Here is a 23,223-nt window from a genome sequence, read left to right as displayed (position 1 = left end):
AGGATATGTAGCCCCAGCTAGGTGCTACTTTATAGGATGTGTAAAGTTAGACTTGTGTTCATGGAAATATGTGTGTGTCACCTGTGTTTGCTATGAGGGTATTTGAATTGATTAGGGTCTTTGGTGATTCAATAAAATGTGGGGGGAAAACGGTATAGAAAGCAAACATAGATACCAGAGACAGTGTGGGAGGAGAGTGGGAGATGGCAGAGGGTAAGAGATAGGGAATCAAGGATGGGGGGAAAAAGCAAAACATACAGAAAACAAGAAATGGAAGATCATTTGCTGACAATAACATGTTTGTTGATGTGCTTGATTGAGATAATATACAGTGTACTCTGGATGGAAAATCTCATTTTGTATGCTGTAATGATGTACAGTGAATGAATACAAATAAATAAATTGAAATTAAAAAAAAAGAAAAGGTACTTTTATCAAACTTCGAGTCTAAGAATGTACAAGTGTTTCTTTTTGTCATGTTTACAAGTAATTGTCTATGCTTTTCCATTTAACTGGTTTTTAAAATTCCACATATCCCCATTATTTCTTCTGTTACAGTACAATGTTGGGGAGGAAGAGAGTTGGTTACAACAGTCCTCTAAGCCGTTTTCTGCTGTCCCTTTTTTCCAATCAGAGATTTGTGGATGTGAGGGATCACACTTCAGCAGTGAGGTACTCCCGAATTGCAGCACTGTACACGGCAGCAGTGGCACCCACCCTTCCATGGCTTGTGGTGCGAGTCTTCAAGCGTCTGTGGATGCGGCCCACAGGAAACTGCAACCCAGCTCTCTGTGAGTGAGACACTGCTTTAGCCTTGGCCTTCCCACTGTCCTTTCCTGCTTTTCCTCCAGCCTGATCTCGGCGCTGACTCTGCCTCAGCTTGGCTGCGGGCCCTCCCGCTGGCGCCTGCGCCGCCACCCGCGCTGCCACTGCCGTTCTCCCATTTCATCAATTTTAAACTACACTTTCATGTTTTAACATCTTGGATGTGGGCTTGTGCCTAGAAATCAGCTATATCTCAGCATTGGTTATAGTGCACCTGAGGGTGTTATTCCTTTGTTAGTGGTATGTAAAATAATGGTGCTGCTCCAACTTGATGGCCTCTTCAAAGCAATGAAACATGATAGGTAAGGAATAACAGACATGCAAACAGGTGGCTGATGGGCCTTGATCATGCTCTTCCCTCTGCCTGGGGACTCTGTACCTCCAACTCACCAGTTCCAATCTATTACTCCTCAACTCCTCCTGGAAGCCCTCTGTTTCACCACGGTCTCACCACCCAATCTGGATTTCAAATTCTTCCTCCAGGCTCCTGTACTTGCCTCTGACCTGTATTTATCACACTGTTATTTTTGACCTGCAATTGGTCTACCCCACCCTTACCAGGCTGTGAACTTCTTGAAATCAGCGATACGATCATATACCTCTGTGTTCTTAGCGCCAAGTGCAGAGCCTGCCGTGACGTAGAAAGTCAATGTCAGATGAATGGAGGGGTGGGTGGATAGTTACAGCAATACGTGCTCTGTGCCATGGGTAATACCACAGGGCATCAGGAGAAAGGAGAAAGGCCAGGAGCGGTTCCCTGAAGAGAACGGATCTGAGCTATTCTGGCAGGATGGCTGGTCCAATGACTGAGGACTGCGGTGAAGAATGAGAGAGGGGGCAGTGCTAGGGCCCTCCTGCCTTCCACCAGCTAGACCCTGTGGTGATGATGACCAAGCTGATTTGGGTTTGATTTTCGGGAGTCTATGGCGACCCTTCATCATTACCTTTAATAATTAACCCTAACAATAGAAGCAAAGATTCAGAGGAAAAGGCAGTCCAACCCTTGGTGAGCTCTCACAGGAAGTCATGAATATACTTAGTTTTTGTGGTTTAGACCTCAGTGCTTCCTGCCAGAGCTCAACAAGGCTTAACAAGTCTAAGAAGCCCAGGAGAAGGTGGGCAGACAGGACCACAAACATGGCACCGACATTTCAAAGCATATGCCTTCTCACCACCCACTGCTTTAGAACTTTAACTGAAAACTGTTCCCCACCCCACAGCTTCCCCTAGATATCTGGGGATGGGGTCTGTTCTTTTCATAATGGTCACTGAGGACACTCAGCATTTGCTGGATTGCCTCTTGGCCCACCCTTTGGTATGCCCACGGTGGGTTCGTAGTGTCTCCGGTACTCATGCGCTCTCCTCTTTCCAATGGCTGTTCAGACGTTCACTGTGAGCACATCTGAGCCCTCGAGAAAGTGACAGCCCAAATAGTAAATTTCCTGGTGCTGCCTGTTGAAGTTTGCACACAGAGGTTTCAATTCATCGCACAATTTTACAAGTGGGTTGCTGGGTCCAGCTTTACAGCCGAGACCTGGGGAGCCTGTCCTGGTCACTCTGGTGGGGACTGAGGTGGCTCAGGTGGGTTGGCACTGCTGTCAGGCCAATGAGCCTTCTTCTCATTCAGCAACTTCCTCTCCTGGACACTGGCCTCCTTTCCATAATGAGCAGACACGGGGAGCAAGTCAAAGCTTTTATTTTTCTTATACTCACAGGGTGAGCGAGTGTCCACCAGGGCACGAGAAACCCAGGAGTCTCTCTGGCAGACAGGTGCCTGCGGGAGACCCAGCCCGGCACCCATGGATCTGTACCTGGGCACGTGATCTGAAAGGAAGGCAAGCTCACCTCCCACCTTTCTCCCAGTCGCACTGCTATACTTCTCCCTTCCTGGTGGGACAGAAATGTTCAAGGAGGACAAAGACTCCAATCCAAGACCACGCGGCCGAGTCAGAGGCACAGGTGTGGCTGTGGCCCAGGAGCCCTGGGGGCCGAAAATGTTCTACACGTAGAAAACGCTTGGTGGGTGTGTGGATATACACTCCCAGAGTGCAGGAATCCAAGCCCTTTGACTGGAAAGAACAGTTTTTTTTCTCTCTCTTTCTCTCTTTAACGTTTCTTTCTTTATTCCATGAGAGTGAGTGCACATACCCCAAACAGGGCCTTGATACTGTGATCCACACAGCTTCAGGCGACCTGCCTGGGTCATGGGCACATGTGTGCTGTGTACTCTCCAGACAGGAACTGGCTGGGGTGAGGCAGCCTCACAGAGCCTGCGTTTTACCACTGCAACACCATCTCCACCCCTTGTTTTTAGGCAGGGTTTCACTATGTCACAAACCTCCTGCCTCAGTTCCCCTGGGGGATGGGACTACAGATGTGCACCGCTCCCCTGATGGTTAGGATGGACAGGAATTGACCCCGGACCTCCTACATGGGCCTCAGCCTGCCAAGCAGCAGCGCCTAGCAGCATGTGCTACTGTGGCTGGGCCTCTATCTCTTTTAGTGAGAGGGGGACTTTTCTGTAGCTCCGGGGGGAGGTTTTGGCTGAACCCGAGGTCTGGGGAGGGGAGGGCCTTTCTGTTGGTGAACTTGTGTGCCTGATGGAGGAGGCCTCTTCTGCTGCTGGTGCTGAACGCGGTGGCCTGCAGGCACTTGGCGATGACCAGGTGCATGGGAACGATGACCAGGTGGTGGAGGAGGAGGCTGGGAAGCTGCTGGATTTTGAGGCATTGTGGCTGGAATCTGGTTGGGCTTTCGGGCCCTTTCCTTGGTAGTCACTCTGTGGGCTTTGAGCTCCAGTTCCGCATCTGCAACAACAAAGCATTTGCAGAGTTCACCTTGGCCAAATGCACTCAGTGTAAACATCGAGCACCTAGTGAGTACACAGCATCATGCTGGCTGCTTTGGGGCCTGGTGAGGAAGCAGCAGCTGCCCAACCCCACCCCCCTACACCGAAGGAGACTTGCAGGGGAGACAGAAATGCTCTGGAGTAAGAGCTTAGGGCTTTAGAAAACTCAGGGAGTCAGGGAAGAAGGCGCATAGGGGAGGGCTTGGTGCCTGGGGCTCCTGAAAGCAGAGACCCCAGAGCCCTGGCTCTGTGCCACCCTCAAGACTATGCCCTGAGAAAAGGCTCCTTGCGGTTGGAGCCCATTGTAATGGGACCTAGCAGTCACAGAGGAAATTAGTAACTACATTCCTTCCCGTGGGTTTCTATATTAAACCTGTCTTTTCTCCAATTCTGTTGTCATGCGAACTACATTCTGGAGAAGGGTTGGAGTATGCACAAGGGACTTTTTTATTCATACAGCTTTTTTTTTTTTTTCAATTTTGCCATAGGGTGCATGTACTCTCTGTAGACAGACAGAGAGACAGAAAGGGAAAGCGAGAAATCACTCCCCATGGGGGATAGCCACATCACTATCCCTTTCATTCTCCTCTAGGGATTTGGATCATGTGTGTGCCTGGTATGCTTTTCAAGCCACCGGGTCTAGGACCTAAACAACTCAGTGGGCCACATTAACCTTCATACCACCTGCTGATCCCATATGAAGTTTATTTATTTCTTTCTTTTAATGAAAAAGAGAAACACGGCGCTGGAAGGAGACAGAAACAGTACTCTCAACAGGGCCTTGACACGTGGCTACCCCCAGTCTCAGCCAGCCCGGATCATGGGCATGCGCATGCCCAGTGTACTCAGGGAAGTCTCTGGATGTGAACTGGGCATCTTCCATATCAGTTAGTCTTGCAGAGCGTGATATTTTACCTCTGCGCCATCATTCAACCCTGCAGGTAACATTTTAGTCCTTCAAAATGCACTAGTGAGGAGGCCCAGCTGCTACAGGCCTGGAGAGCTGCCCTCTGGCCTCCTTTAGGTTACAAGTCAGGTCTTCAGGTAGCCGTGCCCAAGGCCATCCTTGCCTAGCTCAAGAGGGAGGCAGGAAGAGAAGTTGCTCCCTGGGGTAAATTAATGACCTCCTAGAGCCCTATAGGGGTGTGCAGCTCGGGAAGCATAGACCAACTCCAAGCATCACCCCATAGCTTCGGGGTGGCGAGGCCAGTACGAAGGGCCTTCTTTGTCTCCTGATGGAAATCCAATCATTGGGCAGCTTTGGATGAGAAGACTCAAAGTCAGACAATGTGGCATTCTTTTTATTTATTTATTTATTTTAGTTTTTTGCCACAGGGCACATGAGTGAACCAAAGAGAGACAGAGAGAGGGAAAGTGAGAAATCACCCCCTGGTGGGATGGCCATGCTGCAGTCCCTTCTCCTTCATTTTCCTCTCATGGTTTTCGGTTCATAGGCAAATGCATCTGGCATGATTTTCAAGCCACCAGGTCCAGGATTTGAACTGCAATCACCCATGTTGTGGGAATCCAGTGCCTAACCACTATACCACCCGTTGGCCCCCAATGAGGTTTTGACGTCTGAGTGGTCGGTGCTCTAAGCTCAATGAGAAAAAAACAACAGGGTGGCCCAGAAAGGATGGAATGCATACTCTACATCATCTAGGGTGTCCCGATGCAGCTGAGGTTATGCCTAGGAGACTGTGGAGAGGTATTCCATCCATGTTCCCAGTTCCCAGCTAAGGGGGAGTGCTTGGTTCTATTTCATCCCCCTTGGAAAGGTTGGGTTGGCCATTTGTTAACTGCTTTGTCCACCATTTTGTTCATTTATTCTTTCAGGATCTCCTCATATTCTAGGTGTTAGGTGCCATTACTACATGTCACTCAGACACAAACACTGTCCCCAGGAAGCCGAAAATGGAGTAAATATAAACCAGCCAAGACTGGAAATCATGAAGTTGTTCTCCAGTAAGAGTTTGGGGCTACCAAAGGGGCACGAAGAGACATATGAATTGTGGAAGGAGCAGTGGAATATGGCTGAGTGTCAGAGGCCTCAGCCAGGTTGCCCAGACAAGGCTCTGAGTAACCTGACCAGTCAGGCAGGACTGTGAGTCCCCAGCACGCCCCTGCCAGCAACTTTGTCACTGCTTAAATCTATGCTCCAAGGAACTCCCCCAGGCTCATTGTCTCTATCCCCAGTTTTTTGGAGAGGTTTTTGCTATAGGGCGCGTGTGCTCGCCAGCCAGACAGAGAGAGACAGAGAGATAGAAAGCAAGAAATCATCCCCCAGGGGGATGGCCACGCTGCAATCCCTTCTCCTCCATTCTCCTCTTGGGATCTTGGGCATGCGTGCACATGTACCCGGTGTGAGTTTAAGCCAACGGGTCCGGGACTCGAACCGTGGTCGGCTACATGGGAGTCCAGCGACATAGCCATTACACTAACTGCTGGTCCCTCTATTCTCAGTTTTCATCTCCTGGGTACTCCATCCAACTAGGGTGAGGTAAGCAAGGCACTTGGGGTGTACAATTTAGGAAAGCACCTACTCTCAGGGCTATGCAAGGATGGGGTCGCCCTGAGCATGAGGGTCTCCTCTAATTCTGCACCGTGTGCCCCTTGCTTCATCCTCTTCCTAACTCAGCTCCTGGGCATAACATCTGAAGCAAATAATTTATTTATTTTTATTTATTTATTTATTTATTTATTTATTTTTGGAGAGGTTTTCACTATAGGGTGCGTGCGCTCGCCAGACAGACAGAGAGAGACAGAGAGACAGAAAGTGAGAAATCACCCCCCAGGGGGATGGCCACGCTGCAATCCCTTCTCCTCCATTCTCCTCTCGGGATCTTGGGCACACACGCACACACACCCGGTGTGAGTTTTAAGCCACTGGGAAGCAAATAATTTAACCTCATCAAGCTTAAGTTTCCTCCTCTGCGTTAATGTTATCTGTCTCCTAAGATCAACCTGAAAGCTGAAAGAGAAAATGAACAAAGCACCGAGGGTAGTGCCTGGCCTGAGTGATGTTTTTGTCAACATGGTCATCATCCCGGTGGTCATTTCAGCCTGGTAACAGCAGAGATTGCCTTATCTTGGGGTGACATGTGAGAGACCCATCTTGGAAGATGATGTGGTCTTTGACCATTGGGTAAAGGAGAAGGGGCCACAGCAGAGAATAGCCTGAGCAGGACACAGAGATGAGGAAGCCATGGGTTCAGTAAGCAGTTCCGTACCACTGGGGCAGAGGGTGTGGGGACGGCAGAGGTGCGAGACTTGTGCTATCCTCAGAAAGGTGACCCGGGGCCCTGCTGTGGGAGATGGAATGCTGGGATGTGGGGCCAAGGGATGGCTTCCTAAGGGATAGCCAAGGAGAACTGAGGAAAGAAGTTGGAAGTAGGGAAGTCAAATCCAAAGGCTATGGGGTCCAAGGCCACCACTGTCTGGAGGTCCAGATCCCACGTCCTCAGGCTGTGTGGGAAGTAGCTGGTGTGGGCATGCTCGGTGGTTCTAGGGAGAGACCCAGGGCAAGGGACTGTCCTGCGGTGAATGTGAGACTGCACAGAAATCCCGGGCCTCCCTACCCAGCTGCATGTCCCGCTGAGGGCTGATATCCCATCCCAGAACTCATGGTGACAGAGTTTTGTCACTCTCTGGTGTGTTCTGCTTTGGGTGGCCTGCATGCTCCCTGGTCCAGCTCCACACTTATGAGCAGAAGCTCTTCGTTCTTGGTGGGCTGCCAGGCCTGATCCAAGGGAAAAACCCTCCCAACCCTAACACATTCCCCACGACAATCGCCCTGTTTTAGGACAACTGTTCTCTTGTGAAAACGTGATGGGCCAAAATGATTCCCCCTGTGTTCCAGGGAGCTTGGTCCTAAACACACTTTTGGCAAGGATAAGATGTTTGTTTATGGAGACGATACTTCGGTGGGCCAGCTCTGTGACCTTGTGGTTATGGTAGCCAGAAAACACACAGCCAACCACACATTTCTGGTCTCAGACCTAGCGACTTGAGAAAACACCAGGCACATGTACGTGCCTGCCCAACATCCAGAGAGGAAGGAGAAATGGAGAGGATTGTGCTGTGACCACCCCGGTGGAGAATGCTTTCACCTTTCCCTTTCTGTTTCTCTCTCTGTCTCAGGTGCTCACACCCTCTAGCAAACAAACAAACAAACAAATAAATGCCATTTCCGAGACCAATCTTCCTACTCATAAAAAGACGTGGCTCCTTCGCTTAGGTCTACAATAGCCTCAGACTGAGCAGTGCTTAAATAGGGGGTTCCAATGAGGTCAGACTGGAGTCAGCCTCTCAAAGCTCCCACTTAGAAACATTGTCACTAAGACTTTGTTTTTCAGAAATCAAACCGACCACAAAATGGAAAAAGCTCTAACTGCTGGTAACAGCGCTGACACTCCGAAACTACCCATCTCCATTATTTTCCTCGCAGACGCAGGGCGTCTCCCCACAAGATGTTTCCATGGGGATTTTGCTGGGCCTGCAGTGGGACGAAGGAGGGGGCACTTACCGTTTTTCCTCCTGTTCTGTTTCTTCCTCCTGCTGATGTAGAAAATGAGCAGTGCCACGAAGACCATCAGAAGGGTGCCTGCTACACAGGTGCCGATGATGAGGTAGATGTTCAGACCCTTCTCTGCAAGAGGAGGAGGGATGGTGGGTTGGGGAGGGCTCCTGGAAGAGGGGACATTTCATTGCTCTGGCCAAAGACCTCTGCCCCTCACGTCAAGCAGATAAGAGCTTGATGGGACTTTTCAACCTTGAAAGGCTGAGCTCATGGAGGTGGTGAATTGTGTTCATCTCCGCAAGGGCCCAGCGTCCAGTGAGCCTCCTCTGAAGGCTGCTTGGCAGTCAGGTCTGTGGACTGGCAAGGACTGCTAGCTCACACGGCAGGGCCTATTCACTGGGCCTCCTTGTGCAGATATCAGAGCATTTGGGATCTGAGGAGTTTCGGGATGACCTTGTATAACATCTAGCTTTGAAGATGAGGCCCTGAGAGGCAGGTCAAGGTGCCTAAGACCACAGTATCTGATCCTGAGCAGTTCCGTTAAGCAGCCCCTTATCTTGATGTTTTTGCACTGTTCTGTTTAACCCAGCTCCCATCTCTGCCTTCCTTCCTGCACTGTGATTCTTTCTCATCCTCTTGAGGTGAGAAAGGTGGTTCCCAAAGCCCCAGGGTAAGAACTCCCTTCTCCCACCCAGCCCTCCAACCTTACACCCTCTCCCAGAGAGAAACTCGAGCACGTAGTGAGTTAGTGGATGTGGTCTTTGTTGTCTGGAACTTCAGTCATCGTCACACAAGGAGGAAAACGATGACTTCCATGTTAAGGGAAAAGGGTTGGAGTCTGGCTCTTCTGAGCAAGAGCTGTGTGACCTTTGGCAAATTTCTCCACCTCTCTGAGCCTGTTTCCTTCTTTGTGACATGGAGATAATGAAACCTACTTCGTAGGGTGGCTGTTGGAAGTTAATCAGATAATGAACATGAAAGTGCTCTATAAACTGCGAAACAACACACAAATGTGAGGTCTCGCTCTTACTAGGCTTCTATGCTCTGGTGTTTCAGGGAGCTGCTTTTCAGAAGGGCACTGGCCCCCTTGCACTTGTGAGGCAGTAGTTAGAGAGGCGATGGCAGGGGCAGGGGCCAGGGGACTGGTGCATCTGGAGAAGAAACTAGAGCTGAGCCCAGCTGGCACCACAAATCCAGCTGCAGAGTCCTAGGAAGAGACTGTTAAACAGGAAGCCCAGGATGAGCCCGAGAGAACATGTCAGAGGCTCCAAAACCAAGCTTAGATTATCAAATGCGGCTTTCTTTCCTCCAGTCTCTCTCTGATCCATTATTTACCTGCCAGTAACGCAATCTCTCTATGCTCTACAGATGAAGGGATGTCCCTTAGAGAAGCAGGTCTAATTCTAAACCATTGAAACTGGCCTGAGAAAGGTTTCAGGGTCCTGTAAGCCCTGCTGGCTTGGACGAGGGGCTGGGGCTGCTGCAGTCCATCTCCTGCTTGAGCTGGGAACTTTCCAGATTCGACTCAGGATGGAGCAGAGCAGGCCTGGAGTGAGTTGGGGGGCATGTGGCCAGACTGTGCAGCCAGAGGCTCATCCTAAGAGTCCTCAGACAGGGCAGCTGCACTCTCCTGGTGGGCACGCTTAGAAATGTAGGAAATGCCTCATGGTCTGTCCTCAGCCCCCAGCACTTGGTAGTGCTCTCGCTGGAGGATATCCAGCTTGTCCGGACACAGCTGAGACTCTTGGTCTTCCAAAAAAATGTCCTCCCAGTCGTTAAATTTCCTTCCTACACGTCTTAGAGACAATGTGCCCAGATGTTACTGTGATAGAGTATTTGTATGCCCAAGCCTGCTCCTCCTCCTAATATTTTGATTTTAAATTCATACTCATCCTATCTCATTTATGCCAAATGTTATTATGCCAAATGTTTAGAATCTGCTCATTGCCCCTTTCTGCCATGGCCTTTTAGAATGAAATGCCTAAATCTCTTTTAGGGTCTTCAAGAGCAGCCCCATTCTCTCCAATCTCCTCCTAGGTGTTCCTCTACCTCTTTAGCGGCCTCTCCTTGAACTGGCTCCTGCTCTATACCATAGAATAAAAGGCATGAGTGTTTCAGCCTTCAAAGCTTGGCTTAACCCAAGATCCTTCCTCCACTCCTCTCTCCCTGCATCCCTACTGTACATATAATGTTAGACCAGTGGGAGTTAGTGAAGATCGATATGAAGAGCAGGGTGCCAGAAAAAAATATACGACATCCAGTTAAATTTGAATTTCAGGTAAACCATGAGTAATTTGTAGCATTAGTATAGTCCATGCAATATTTGGGAAACACTTATACTGTATTTTTATTTGCTAAATCTGGTAACTCTGGTAACTCTTATAAAGGGCCTCCTATAAAGGGGAAGGAGGTTGTGAAGGCCAGGAGGGGTAGTGTCATTCTCTGTGAGGGGGCACATGGGTGGATGGCTGCTGGGCAACATGATGGGGCAGTGATACGCTGAAAGTCTGTGGTTGGCAGATTCTCAGCTGGCCCTTAAAGCTCCCTTTCTCCTGGTATTCTCACCTTTGTTAAATCCCCTTTAACTGAGTGTGAGCTAAACTTATTGGGTTTATTCTAATGGATAGACTGCAGAAATCATGGGTTATCGTACTTGAAATTAAGTTATAGAAAGACCATGGCTTTTGTCTTGGGCACTTATTCTTGCTTTTTTCGATTTCCCTGAGCAAAGTTAGCAGCCATGTGGTGAGGAAGCCCAATGGCCCGCCTGAGTGACCTTAGAAATGGATCCAAGAACCTACTCATCTGATATTCTGCCATCAGGTAGCTTATCTTCTTTGTGGACCAAGAGGCTAAAGTTCGAAAGGGGAAAGCAACTCTGTCCAAATCATTTGGGGGCCAGAAAGTGGCGTGGTGGTTAAGGTGCTGGACACTCCCATATGGTCGACCACGATTTCGAGTCCCAGAAATGGTGGCTTGCTTTCTCACTGTCCTCTCTGTGTGCCTTTTTCTGGTCAAAGGAAAATAAATGAATGAATGAATAAAATTAAGTAAGTAATTCTTTAAAAAAATCATTTGGCTAAATTTGGACAGACCCAAACTACAAGACCAAGTCTCTGGCTCCTGGACCAGAACTTGAGCACTACAGCAAGCTGGCTCTCAAAAATGACTTCTGGGGGTCATGTCAAGCAGGGACACTGTGAATAAATTAAATTTGGGGAGTTTCAGGACTCTGAATCTCGTCCCAATGCCAGTAGTCCTCCTATGTGTCCACAGTCCTCTCTGGCCTCAAATTCTCTATTTATCGCTCTGCTTCTTAAGGACTCTATAGCCTTTCTACCCTTACTTCTGATTTGAGATATTGACCCCTGACCATCTCCCTTTCAAAAGGGAATCTAGAAAGGGGAAAAACTGGAATCATGGTCATTTAGAAGCTAAGGGATCTTGGGCAAGTCAGTTTCCCTCTCTGGGAAACAGAGGTTTGCATGAGATAATCTCTATAGCTCCTTTTGCCCTTTCAATTCTGAAATTCTTTCTCCTGAAAGGATTTTTTTCATTGCCTAGGGTCAATTGTGCTCAGTGGGAGGACTCTCAAGATGAATAACCATAGATGACCTCCTTCTTTAAGGCTTCCCTTGAAGGTTTCTAGGAGAAAGAAATACAATTTCTCTTCTCATCCTGAGCCAAGACTGCACCCCTGCCCAGGCCCTTATGTCCTGGAACAGGTGTGACACCTGTCACTTTGCTTGTGGAGTGCGGGTTGTGTTTGTGAAGTGAACTTGGGACACCCTGACCACTGCCTGCCACGCACCTGAACAGCTGATGGCTGTCACAGTGGATTTCTCACTTAGGCTGTTCTTTGCCGTGCACGTGACTTCTGTGGGCAGCTTACTGGTCCACTTGTGTGTGAGAACCTTCTGAAGGATGCTTCCCAGCTGTCTTCCTTTCTGAGATAGCTTTAACTGAGGGTCAGTTCCATCCAGTATCTCACAGGTCAGGGTTTTATTGACACAATTCCAGGAGATCTTTGGTTTTGAGACCATCTCTGAAAAGAAAATAAAGATCCAATCATCTTAGACAATTGTGCTACTTTAATAGAAATGGGGTTGATTGGGGGAAGGGAAAATCATTTCTCTCTCTCTCTCTCTCTTTTTTTTTAATTGCCAGAAGGTCCATATGCTCTCCAGAAAGGGAGAGATAGAAAGAGAGAGAAAGCAAAGATGTGTGGTCATGCCACAAGCCCTTTTCCTCCATTTCCCCATCCTGTCAGGATTTGGGGCATGTATGTATACGTGCTTGGTGCGTTTTTCAAGTCATGGGGGCTGGGATTTGAACTGTGGTCTGCCTTGTGGGATCTGCTCCCAGTGCACAGTGGGGCCAGTGCACAATGAGACCAGCCCAGAAACAATTTCAAAGGCCAGCACAGAAATTATTTTTATTTAATATTATTTACATAGAGTATTCAGAACAAATTTATCTCTGATAAAGTTCACATATAACACCTATAAAAAGTGTATCATATCTAATATTTATGTCTTTTGTACTTTAACATATTTTCACATGCATGGTATCATCCAGTCCTGAGAGGCTAGGAATTTTTCCTACTGACAGACAAAACATCTAAGGCTCAGAGAGGTTCAATGGTGGTCTTAGGACACTCACTAGAAAATGGCAGATCAAGAGAGGAGCCCGACTCTCCAGGAGGAATATGGGCAAGAGGATTGTTACCATAGTCTGATCCCAGTTGCCCTCAGGAACTTATGGGAGTTAATGTTTGAAGAACAGCCAGGAAGCCCATCCTGAGGGAATTGCTAAGTGTATGGCCTGGAACCTGGGGTACCCTCAGAGGAGGGCATTCGCATTGCACCAACCAGCATCTGCCTGTCCCAGGCGCCGCAGGGCCTTTACAGACATTGACTCATTGAACATCCTGAGAATTTATTTCATGGGAAATCAGACTCAAGGCAGATAAGGAATTTTCCCAAGGCCAAATGACCAATAATGACCAACCGCAAGTTGAGTTAAAATACTGTGTGACCCTGACATGTATACACATAGCAGTGACGTCACTGTCTTTTTGGCTAAGGGTTGTGGGGTTTCTTTTTGGGGGTAATGAAAATGTGTTTGTGGTTTCACAACTCTGTGAATTATGCAATCTAAAATTAATTGTGATAATGGCTACTCTGAATATTCTGCCAGCCATTGAATTACATACTGTAAGTAGATGCATTGTATAGTGTGTAAATTCTATCTCAATGATGCTATTTGGGGAAGGAAAGGACACCATCCTTGACAAAAGGATCCTTGGGTTTGCTTCTGTTGAGCAGTGCCAACTTATAGATAATAAGAGGGTAATAATAATTACTTCTTGAACTAGGAGAAGGCGTTAAATAAGATATGAAAGTAAGCACCTCACACCTAGCTGGTAGCTGTTATGCCCGCAATTATAAATGCAACACAAATGCGAACACACCAGTGTGGTCATCTCTGTGGGGCTTGTACACACAGCACCTCAAGACACGCTGCCTGCAGTGGTGAGATTTGGGACTTCCCAAGCCCACAGTCAGAGGCCTCTTCCGGTGCCATTCTCAGGCCCACCCTGTTTCTGGAAGTTGCTTTCCATTCAAGGTTGCAGGACTGGGGTGAAAAGTCATCAGTGGGGAGGCGACAGTATCTGGATTGTTGGAGTGAGGCTGCCTATTCACACGCTGAGCATGGGCTGGAGGGACACCCCAGGGAGGAGGAGGGGCCCTGCCGCTGGCGACATTTCCTGTGTGAAGCGTGAACCATAGCTTTGCTCACCGAAGGCTGGCCTGTGCTCGTGTTGGAGTTCTTTTCCTCCTCTCCAAATGGAGCTTCCTCATCTCACTTCTCATCATTCCTGTCCTGGCTCCCCTGCATGTTCCATGTCAGCAATATTTCAATTCCACTTTCTCTTCCTTCTTTCTCTTACCCAGGCTGCCTTGCCCTTCCTTTCTCTATATATAAACTTTGGAATGTGCGTACTTCCTCATTTTTCAGGTACCTTCCAGTCTAAGCCAGTGGTTACCAACTCTGGCCGCTCATTAGAATCATCTGGGGTTTTGCTAGGAATAGCTACATGTCTGGCCTGGAACCCGGGTCACCCTTAGGAGAGGGCATTAGCATTGAGCCGACAGGTGTTATGACCCAGGCACTGAAGGACACCTTCACAGACAGCCTGAGAACTTACAGACGCCCGGGCCTAGATTTAACTTGTCTAGAATGGGGCCTGGTCACTGAATAGCACCCGCACTGATCCACTGGCCAGCCCTTCCCACTGCATTTGGATGACAGGAGCAGTTTTCTGACTTGTCATCTCACCTCCATCTTTAACAGCCACTCCTGCCCTCCCGGTACATGCAGAGGTATACGAAGACACACCTGTGCTTTTAACACTTCTCAGCAAAAGTCACTTTCCACTTGTGTTTCCAGCCCTTTCCTGGCTCATACCTACTTCTTCAGGACTCCTTTACTGGAAATTGGCCTTCTAGATTAAAGGCCCACTGCTCTCTCCTGTCTACCTCGCCTTCCCCATGCCAGACCTAGCTTGCCTTTTTAAGACCCACCTGGACCGCTCATGTTTCTCCTCTGCCTCCCTACTGCCCTCCTTATTGGTGTCACCTTAATCCAGGTTTCTTACTCAGCCCCATACCCTCATAGTCACAGGAGACAGCCGTAAGCAGATAGACTTAAGGGTCTATCCACAATATTCCCACGAGTGCAGATTCCAGCCCCACACAGGACTGGCGTCTCCCTTGGGGCAGGAAAGATGAATTTCCTCTGGAGCCCTGCTGGAGGCTGAGGTCAGGACTGGGCATGCTTCCTAACTGCCATTTCCCAACTTGCTGAATAGCATCCACAGCAAAATGAAAGAATTTAAACAATGAAGACTTACCTACAATCTTCAAATTAAAACTCCTCTCCAACAGGCTTTTTCCTTTTTTATTAAATATTGATACCTTGTAGGTATTATTATCATTTTTCTTCAGATGTTTAATTTTCAGCGTTCCATTTTGTAATATCTCGTATCTCTCAATTGGCGAGGTATTGTTCCTGTCTCTGTGAAACTGTGCAACCTTGCTCTTATTTGATCCTATTCTCCATTGTATATCATCGACGAGATCACTCATGGAAAAATCGGGAATATCCAAGTTGATGTCCTGGTCCACAACACCGCAGAGAGGAATAGGCTCGGAGTCTTGACCTATAAAAAGCAAGACAGTTATTGAGGTCTTGGGACCCACTGCGAGGGAAAGCTAAGCTGTGACTTCTTTGACTCTTACGCTCATTTCAAGTTCTCCAAAAAAAAAGCTTCTAATGTTCACAGTGAAGACCCACACCCCACCTTACCTTTAGCGGAAGAGCTGAAAATCAGAAGGAAGCTGGCTAAAATGTGATATGGGAGACTCATCTTTGGGTTAGTCTCCTTGTGATTCTGAGCTCCTGTTGCAAAAGGAACTGAAGTAAGACTGGTAGAATCCACCCTCTCAGAGCTTAACCACGTGCTTGTCTTTCTGACTTCTTTTAGAACAGCATACACACACACACATACACACACACACACACACACGAGCAAACCTACCCTTCTGATGTGCTCCTTTGCCAAAGCAGGTGTGTTTATGTGTTTCTCATCACATCTTAATCCTTACGCAAAAAGTTTGAGGCTGTGGGGGTGGGTTTTTATCATCCCCATCAGAGAAAAAAGGAACTGAGAGTTTAAGTGAATCAACCAGGATCCCCGTTTTGTAAATGATGAGCCAGATTCAATCATATAGTTAGTTTTGTATCCACACGGCAACATTGACTCTAACAAGACAGCACATAAATACAGGTAAATGTCCTTAAGTGTGAGAAGAATGCAAATATTTATTGTACAATTAAAAATATTAGAAAATGAGGGGTCAGCAGGTGATATTGTGGTAAAGGTGCTGACCCCCCACATGGCTGATGGCGGTTCAAGTCCCAGACCTGGCGGATTGCTTTCTCACTTTCCTTTTCTCTCTTCCTCTCACTCTCTGTCTCCTTGTCTCTGGTCAATTTTTTAAAAATAATAACAAATTAAATAAATAAATAAATAATTTTTTAAATATTAGAAAATGTTTCTATAGAAAATGATAAAGAAATGGATTTTTTCTCATTTCCAGAAGATGTTTATAATGTTCTAAAATTGTTTTTGTGATAAAAGAAACTTAAAGTAAGTCTTAGCTCTAACTGTTTGAAATTCCCAACTCTTACATTTCACACACATTTGGGACCAGCAGTTGGCGTAGTGGCTATGTCGCTGGACTCCCATGTAGTCTATCGCGGTTTGAGTCCCGGACCCAGTGGCTTAAACTCACGCCAGGCGTGTGTGCGTGTGTGCCCAAGATCCCAAGAAGGGAATGGAGAAGGGATTGTGACATGGCCATCACCCTGGGGGGTGATTTCTCGCTTTCTGTCTGTTCCTCTCTGTCTTTTTGGTGAGCACACATGCCCTATAGGGAAAAAAAAAAAAGGAAAAAACATTTAGCACACATTTTACACAATGATCATTGAAATTCACAGGTAAATAAGAACTAGTCCCCAAACAAACCAACAAACAATAAAAGTGTAGAAACCATAAAGTGCTGTTAAATAACCAGAGCGTATGATCTAAAAACATTTAAGGTGGCTAACACATAGATAGGGAATGAGATTGAGAAGGAGAAAAAAAAATAAGAACGAGTTGAGAGAGAAAAAGTGAAAGAAAATGTGAAATCTGAGGAGAGACAGTGATGCGGAAGTGAATGCACCCTGCAAATGATGCAGAGAGAGATCCATCCACAAAAGAAGGAGGATAACCAAATCACAGACTGCCAAAGTAAATTCCAGTTTTATGATTCTTTACGACACAGTTAGAGAAAGTCTTAAAAGTTGTGCTTGGGAGCCAGGAGTGGTGTGGTGGTTAAGGCACCGAATTCCCCCTTGGCCAACTGCTGTGCGACTCACAGACCCGGCAGCTTGAAAATCACACTGGGTGCGTGTGTGTGTGCTCAAATCCTGAGAGGAGAATGGAGGAGAAGGGATGGTGCCATGATCATCCCTTTAGGAGGTGCTTTATCACTTTCCCTCTCTGTCTCTCCCCTGCAAGCACAGGAGCCCTATGGCAGAACCTTTAAAGAAAAGGGGTGGGGGCACTTTAGGTATAAATATGGATATTCTCTCTTAAGAAAGTTGTCCAGGAAATGATTAAGTCAAAGCAACAGACTGCTACAACTGGATAAGAGGTAATCTAAACGGAGTATTTACTTGCGTGGTAAAATCCTAACTCCCACTGTCCACTATAATACATTACAATGAGTTAAAAATTTAAATGCTAAAAAAACTGTAATAATGATAAGACAATATAGGAAGATATCTTTAAATTTTTGACAATGAAATACCTGCCAATTTATATTCTGCATCCAAAGTAATAAAAAAAAGATAAACAGAAATTGACTACATAAAAATGTAAGATTTATGTATAGGCAAAGATATGATAAACAATGAAAAGATTTGACGAAATATTTCCAATATATATAAAAATTATTAATATCCAAGATACATAAATAATCTCTTAATATCTATCAACAACAAGAAGTTTTTTAAAAAAAAATTATTATTTATTTAATTTTATTTATTCATTCATTTATTTTAATTTGACCAGAGAGAAACACAGAGAGAGAGAGAGGGAAAGGGAGAAAGGAAGCCGCCAGGTCCGGGACTCGAACCATGGTCGACCATGTGGGAGTGTCCAGCACTTTAACCACCATGCCACCTGCTGGTCCCAACAACAAGAAGTTTTTAAATTGAGCAAAGACTATAAATGATTAGTTTACAGAAGAAATATCAAACAAAGAAGAGATTAATGTCACTATATATATATGAAATATATATTAGCCATAAAATACCACTTTTGACCATTGGATTGAAACAATCAGAAAAGATAATAATTTATATTATTGACATAAATGTGGGGAGAAACAGATACTTTTAAATAATATTGAAGGAGTTGTAAATATTAATACCTCCTGGGATGAGTGAAATTTTTCCACCAAGCTGAAATATAGTACATACATTTTTGCCCTAGTAATTTTAATTTGAGAAATAACCTTAAACAAATGATTATATAACTGTGCAAAAATTCTGTTCAAGAATGTTTGTTGTAGCATTTTTTTGTAATAAAAATTGCAAACAACTAAATTATGGTACATTCATATAATAAAATATGAGAAGACTTCAAAAGGTTCATGGAAAATGTAATTTAAAGATAAAAATAAGGGGTCAGCAGGTAGCATGGTGGTTAAGGCTTGACTCATATTTGATCAATTGTGGTTTGAGTCCCAGACCCAGTGGCTTGAAAATCATCTCAGGTGGGTATTCATGTGTGCCCAAAATCCTTAAAAGAGAATGGAGGAAAAGGGATTGCAGTGTAACTCTCTCTCCTGGGAGTGATTACTCATTTTCTCTCTGTCTGTTCAGTGAGCACATATGCCCAATGGCAAAAACTAAGAAAACAAATTTTAAAAATAAAAATATAAATTTTATTTCTCAACATAAGCTCCATCAAGTTCAGGACACTCTTATATAAGCATTTATATCAGTCATTGAGGTCTTTCCAAAACAACTGATGACCCTAGGAATTTAGCCACGTCAATACACTCTTTTTTACACTATTAAATGAAGAAAAATGTACACTCTTCAAATATTTTTAAGATTAAGAAACAAACAAATGAAAAAGTCAGAAGGAGCCAAATCAGAACTGTAAGAACTAATGATGCCCATCAAGCTTCATTGCCCTTGTTTGATGAGAGAAATCGGCAGGAACATGGCCAAAGAGGAGAAGGAGTTTCTGGTAAAGACTTTTCAGGCACTATGTCGCTGGACTCCCACTTAGTCGACTGCAGTTCGCGTCCCGGACCCGGTGGCTTAAAACTCACTCCGGGCGCATGTGCGTGCGTGCCCAGGATCCGGAGAGGAGAATGGAGGAGAAGGGATTGTGGCGTGACCATCCCCCCTGGGGGGTGACTTCTCGCTTTCTGTCTCTATGTCTCTCTCTGTCTGCCTGGCGAGCGCACGTGCCCTGTAGCGAAAACCTCTCCAAAAAAAAAAAAAGACTTTTCACGCATTTTTCTGCCAAAGTTTCGGCAAAGTCTCTCAAACCACTCTCCATTATAAGCAGACGTCATGATTCTTTGGCTGTCCAGAAAGTCAACTAGCAAAATGCCTTGAGCATTCCAAACAACTGCTGTCATGACCTTTATTCTTGACTGCTGCATTTTGCTTCCACCTCTTGGTAGCCATTGCTTTGATTGTGCTTTGTCTTCAGGATCATCTGGGTAAAGTCATGTGTCGATCCTGTTGCAGTGCTTTACAGAAATGCTTCAGGATCTTGATCTCACTAGTTTGCAGTTCCCATTGAAAGCTCTGTTCTTGTCACAACTGATCTGAGTACAACAGTTTTGGCACCCACTGAGCAGAAAGTTTATTTGACTTAAATATTTAAGTCAGAATTCTGTAAAATGAATCAACTGAGATGTCTAGGGTATTGGTTATTGTTTCTGCTGCTAATTGTGGCCCTTTTTTTCCTTCTTCTTCTTCTGATTTATTTATTTATTTACACTCATTCACTGTACATCAATACAGTATACAAAATGAGATTTTCCATCCAGTATACATTGTATATTGGCTCCATCAAGGATATTACCATACATGTTATCATCAACAAATAATTATCTATTTCTTGTTTCTTATATATTTTTCTTTTTTTCCCCCTCGATTCCCTACCTCTCACCCTCTGCCAACTGCCCCCCTTCTCCCACACTGTCTCTGGTATGCACAGTTGTTTTCCATGCTATTTTTTTCCACATTTTATTGATTATATACACATATATATATTTAAGAATGGATGTCTGATGTAAGGTGTAGACCTCAGTGAGTAAAGTGAACATGCTATAAAGTAGCCCCCTTTCTGGGGCTATATAGCTTACTGCAGTCATCAAATAGGTATTAATAGGTATTTTTAATGCATTTTTAAATTTCAAAAAATTGTAGTTTTAATAGATCAAAATAAAAAAAATGTTATGGGAAATTTGCTTAAAACTTAAAGCCAGGAAAAAGTTTAGGATTCAGTTCAAATAGTAGATAGATGAAGTTATCAACAGTTCAAGAGAAGACAAAAATCTTTAAATATGGAAATCAAAGCACTGAAGAAAATCAGCAATGCTTTAGTCTGAAGTAAAAAAATTCTATTTCACAGAACCAGCAATTGGCATAATGGCTATACCACTGGACTCCCATGTAGTCGACTGTGGGTTTGAGTCCCAGACCTGGTGGCTTAAACTCACACCAAGTGCGTGTGCATGTGTGCCCAAGATCACTAGAGGAGAATGGAGGAGAAGGGATTGCGGCGTGGCCATCACCCTGGGGGGTGATTTCTCGCTTTCTGTCTCTCTATCTCTCTCTGTCTTTCTGGAGAGCACACGCGCCCTATAGCAAAAACCTCTCCAAAGACAAAACAAAACAAAACAAAATAAATAGACTTAATACCTTCTATTTTTATAAAATTTAAAAGGCTGATAGTAGCAATATTAAAACTTTATATTAATTAAAGCATGGTAATTTATTTAAAGATGATATAGACATTTTATGAATACTTATCATCTCAATTAAGCACAACTTTAAGATCTTAAATTATCTGAAAATTGGCGTCAGTAGTGGCATAGTGGTTAAAATGCTGCACTTCCACATGGCTGACCACAGTTTGAGCCCTGAACCAGGCAGCTTGAAAGTTATGACTGACATGTGCACATGTGAGCCCAAAATCCCGAGAGGAAAATGGAGAAGAGGGATTGCAGCATGGCCATCCCCCCTGAGGAGTGATTTCTCACTTTCCTTCTCTCTGTCTCTATCTGACTCTGGCAGTGCATGTTGCCCTATGGCAAAAACCTCAGAAAGGAATTATCTGACAATTTTATTTGTAAATGCACCATGTATAATCACTTAAATTTTTAAAGTCATTATGCCTTGATTACCTGTGAAACCAGCTACTAGAGAAAGTTAGTCATCAATCCATTTTTATTAATTAATGTTATAGTAGATTAGATATCTACCATGTAACATATAATACATAACACATAAATATTAACTGTTCTACAAAAACAGCTATATTAAGATAAATATGATGTTGTCTTATCAATAACACACTGGACCATATATGTTGAAAATTATGAAGCTCTTACTAAACTTTTTAAAACATATTTGAAGCCAGTTCATTTGTCAAAGATTTACTTAAGTTACGTGACCTTGAAAAGCACTTAGTTTAATTTGTATGAGCACTCATATATATGCCAAATTGAAGAGAATTCCTTCACGTCTTTAACACATAGACACACAACATATGACACATTGTATGTAATGCACATACATATATGCACATGTAAACAAAAGATTTCATGGTCTTTTGAAATGTTTTTTTCAACCCTTTTTTTTTGTCTTTTTTAAAAGAGATTCTATAAGTTAACCCTTAGATGTGCATCTCTTATCTTAGGCTTGATTACAAGAAAACCAAAGTTTTTAGGCAAATTGAAATACCTTTAGTAAGCAAAGGGGATCCTGCAGAGCTGAGAATGCTCCATACTTGAACCCTGGAATTATAGGTCTTGAATGGGCACCTGTGTGCATGCACACCCAAAATCCTAAGAGGAGAATGGAGGAAAAGGGATTGTGGCATGGCCGGCCGTCCTCCCAAGGGATGATTTCTCACTTTCTCTCTCTCTGTCTCTGTGTCTCTGGTGAGCACATGCACCCTATAGCAAAAATCTCTCTTAAAAAAAAAAAGAGAGAGAGAGAGAGTTTAAAGGTCAAAAGGTCCCAGTAAGAGGACAAGCCACAGTGAGGAGTCCCCCAGGGAAGAAGGGAGATTTTCCACCTGGAAGGGGGGAATAAAGGGGAACATTTAGAGGTGAGTTCAGAAACAGCTCTGCAGAGGGATGCCTCCAGCATTTCCGGCCTTGCTTCTAAATGTTCCCTGGTGTGCAAAGACGGGAAAGAGCACATTTCCTCTCCCTGCCTCCAGACTTAGTGACTTACCAGAGGTCCTCAATTGCTGGGGCACCCTCCCAATTCCTGGAGCTACAAAGAGACCTGCTCTCAGAATCATCCTCTTGCCTAAGACTGGGGGACCTGATATGAGGGATCAAAACTACTCCAGGGGCTCATTATCATGAAAGAGACAATGCCTAAAGAGGCAAAATACTATCTGCAAGGAAGGTTTTAGGGACATGAGCCAACCCGAGAAACTGTGAGCCAGAAGGCCTGGTACCCACAGGGACTGTAGTCACAAGAAAACAGAAGGCAGGGGAGACGGTTGGGTACCCAAGCCTCTAGAAATCCAAGGCGCCTGGAAAGACAAAGAGCAGCCAGCCACAGGGAGGACAGAGACCATGAGGCTAAGAGGGAGCCTGTGTCAGTAAAGGGCGGCTGAACCCGCAGGGTGGAAGGGCTCACAGTCACAGATGTTGCCAGTGGGAGGGAGTTCATTGGTGCTGGCAGTAGGCGAGCCATCGGAAAACACCTGGGAGTGGGTCCGAGTCACTGTATGTTATCGGATGGGGAATCTGTGTCATGTTCTATGAAATACTTGTTTTCATGGGTCTGGGCCCCTCAGGTGAGAGACCCATCCTGAGACAGAATGAAGCCGTGATCAAGAGCAAAGTAGGTAAAAAGATGTTTTTTAAGGGGAAAATGAAGGTTTTTTTTAACAGAAAAACGATGCCCTATACCAGAAAGGCAGTTGGTTGTCAGAGGACAGCCACGCTGGGAATGGGGTCAGGGGTCACCTTTATGGTGGGGTCTTGTCATGGTATTTAGCACAGAGGTCTGTATGTGTAGCCAGTTCTTGTTTGCATGGGGGGGCTTTTGTTGTGTCTGTGTACTTCTTGTCAGTCAGGGAACTTCACTGCCTGGCTGGGGGAAGTCACCTGCATGGCCAGTGAGGACTTTGCAGGCCTGA

General features: G+C 45.3%; 2 protein-coding genes across 2 annotated transcripts; both read right to left on the bottom strand.

Annotated features, from left to right (window-relative positions):
- Positions 1-487: 487 nt before the first annotated feature.
- On the bottom strand, positions 488-3,031 carry LOC102495538 (histone H2A.V-like). Its single transcript, XM_006161408.3, has 2 exons — positions 2,974-3,031; positions 488-929 (listed from the first exon to the last, which is right to left on the bottom strand). The coding sequence occupies exons 1-2, from the start codon at positions 3,029-3,031 to the stop codon at positions 655-657; spliced, it is 333 nt and encodes a 110-aa protein (XP_006161470.1). The 3' UTR covers positions 488-654.
- Positions 3,032-3,049: 18 nt separating this feature from the next.
- CD2 (CD2 molecule) lies at positions 3,050-15,741 on the bottom strand. Its single transcript, XM_006161391.3, has 5 exons — positions 15,564-15,741; positions 15,109-15,417; positions 12,004-12,237; positions 8,199-8,321; positions 3,050-3,632 (listed from the first exon to the last, which is right to left on the bottom strand). The coding sequence occupies exons 1-5, from the start codon at positions 15,622-15,624 to the stop codon at positions 3,325-3,327; spliced, it is 1,035 nt and encodes a 344-aa protein (XP_006161453.1). The 5' UTR covers positions 15,625-15,741; the 3' UTR covers positions 3,050-3,324.
- Positions 15,742-23,223: the final 7,482 nt, after the last annotated feature.

This window comes from Tupaia chinensis, unplaced genomic scaffold (genome assembly GCF_000334495.1).
Source record: "Tupaia chinensis unplaced genomic scaffold, TupChi_1.0 Scaffold138517_1, whole genome shotgun sequence".
Lineage (NCBI taxonomy): Eukaryota > Metazoa > Chordata > Mammalia > Scandentia > Tupaiidae > Tupaia > Tupaia belangeri.
Note: the sequence above shows the minus strand (reverse complement) of the source record. Positions and strands in the feature narration are given on the sequence as shown.

Excerpts from the sequence above, each read along its gene's own strand:
- LOC102495538 (XM_006161408.3), bottom strand. The coding sequence starts at position 3,031 with ATGACCCAGGCAGGTCGCCTGAAGCTGTGTGGATCACAGTATCAAGGC. Across the intron at positions 930-2,973 it reads GTATCAAGGCCCTGTTTGGG|TGGCAGCGCGGGTGGCGGCG; the intron begins GTATGTGCACTC and ends GGAGAACGGCAG.
- CD2 (XM_006161391.3), bottom strand. The coding sequence starts at position 15,624 with ATGAGTCTCCCATATCACATTTTAGCCAGCTTCCTTCTGATTTTCAGC. Across the intron at positions 15,418-15,563 it reads TTTCAGCTCTTCCGCTAAAG|GTCAAGACTCCGAGCCTATT; the intron begins GTAAGGTGGGGT and ends TGCTTTTTATAG. Across the intron at positions 3,633-8,198 it reads ACAGAACAGGAGGAAAAACG|ATGCGGAACTGGAGCTCAAA; the intron begins GTAAGTGCCCCC and ends TTGTTGTTGCAG.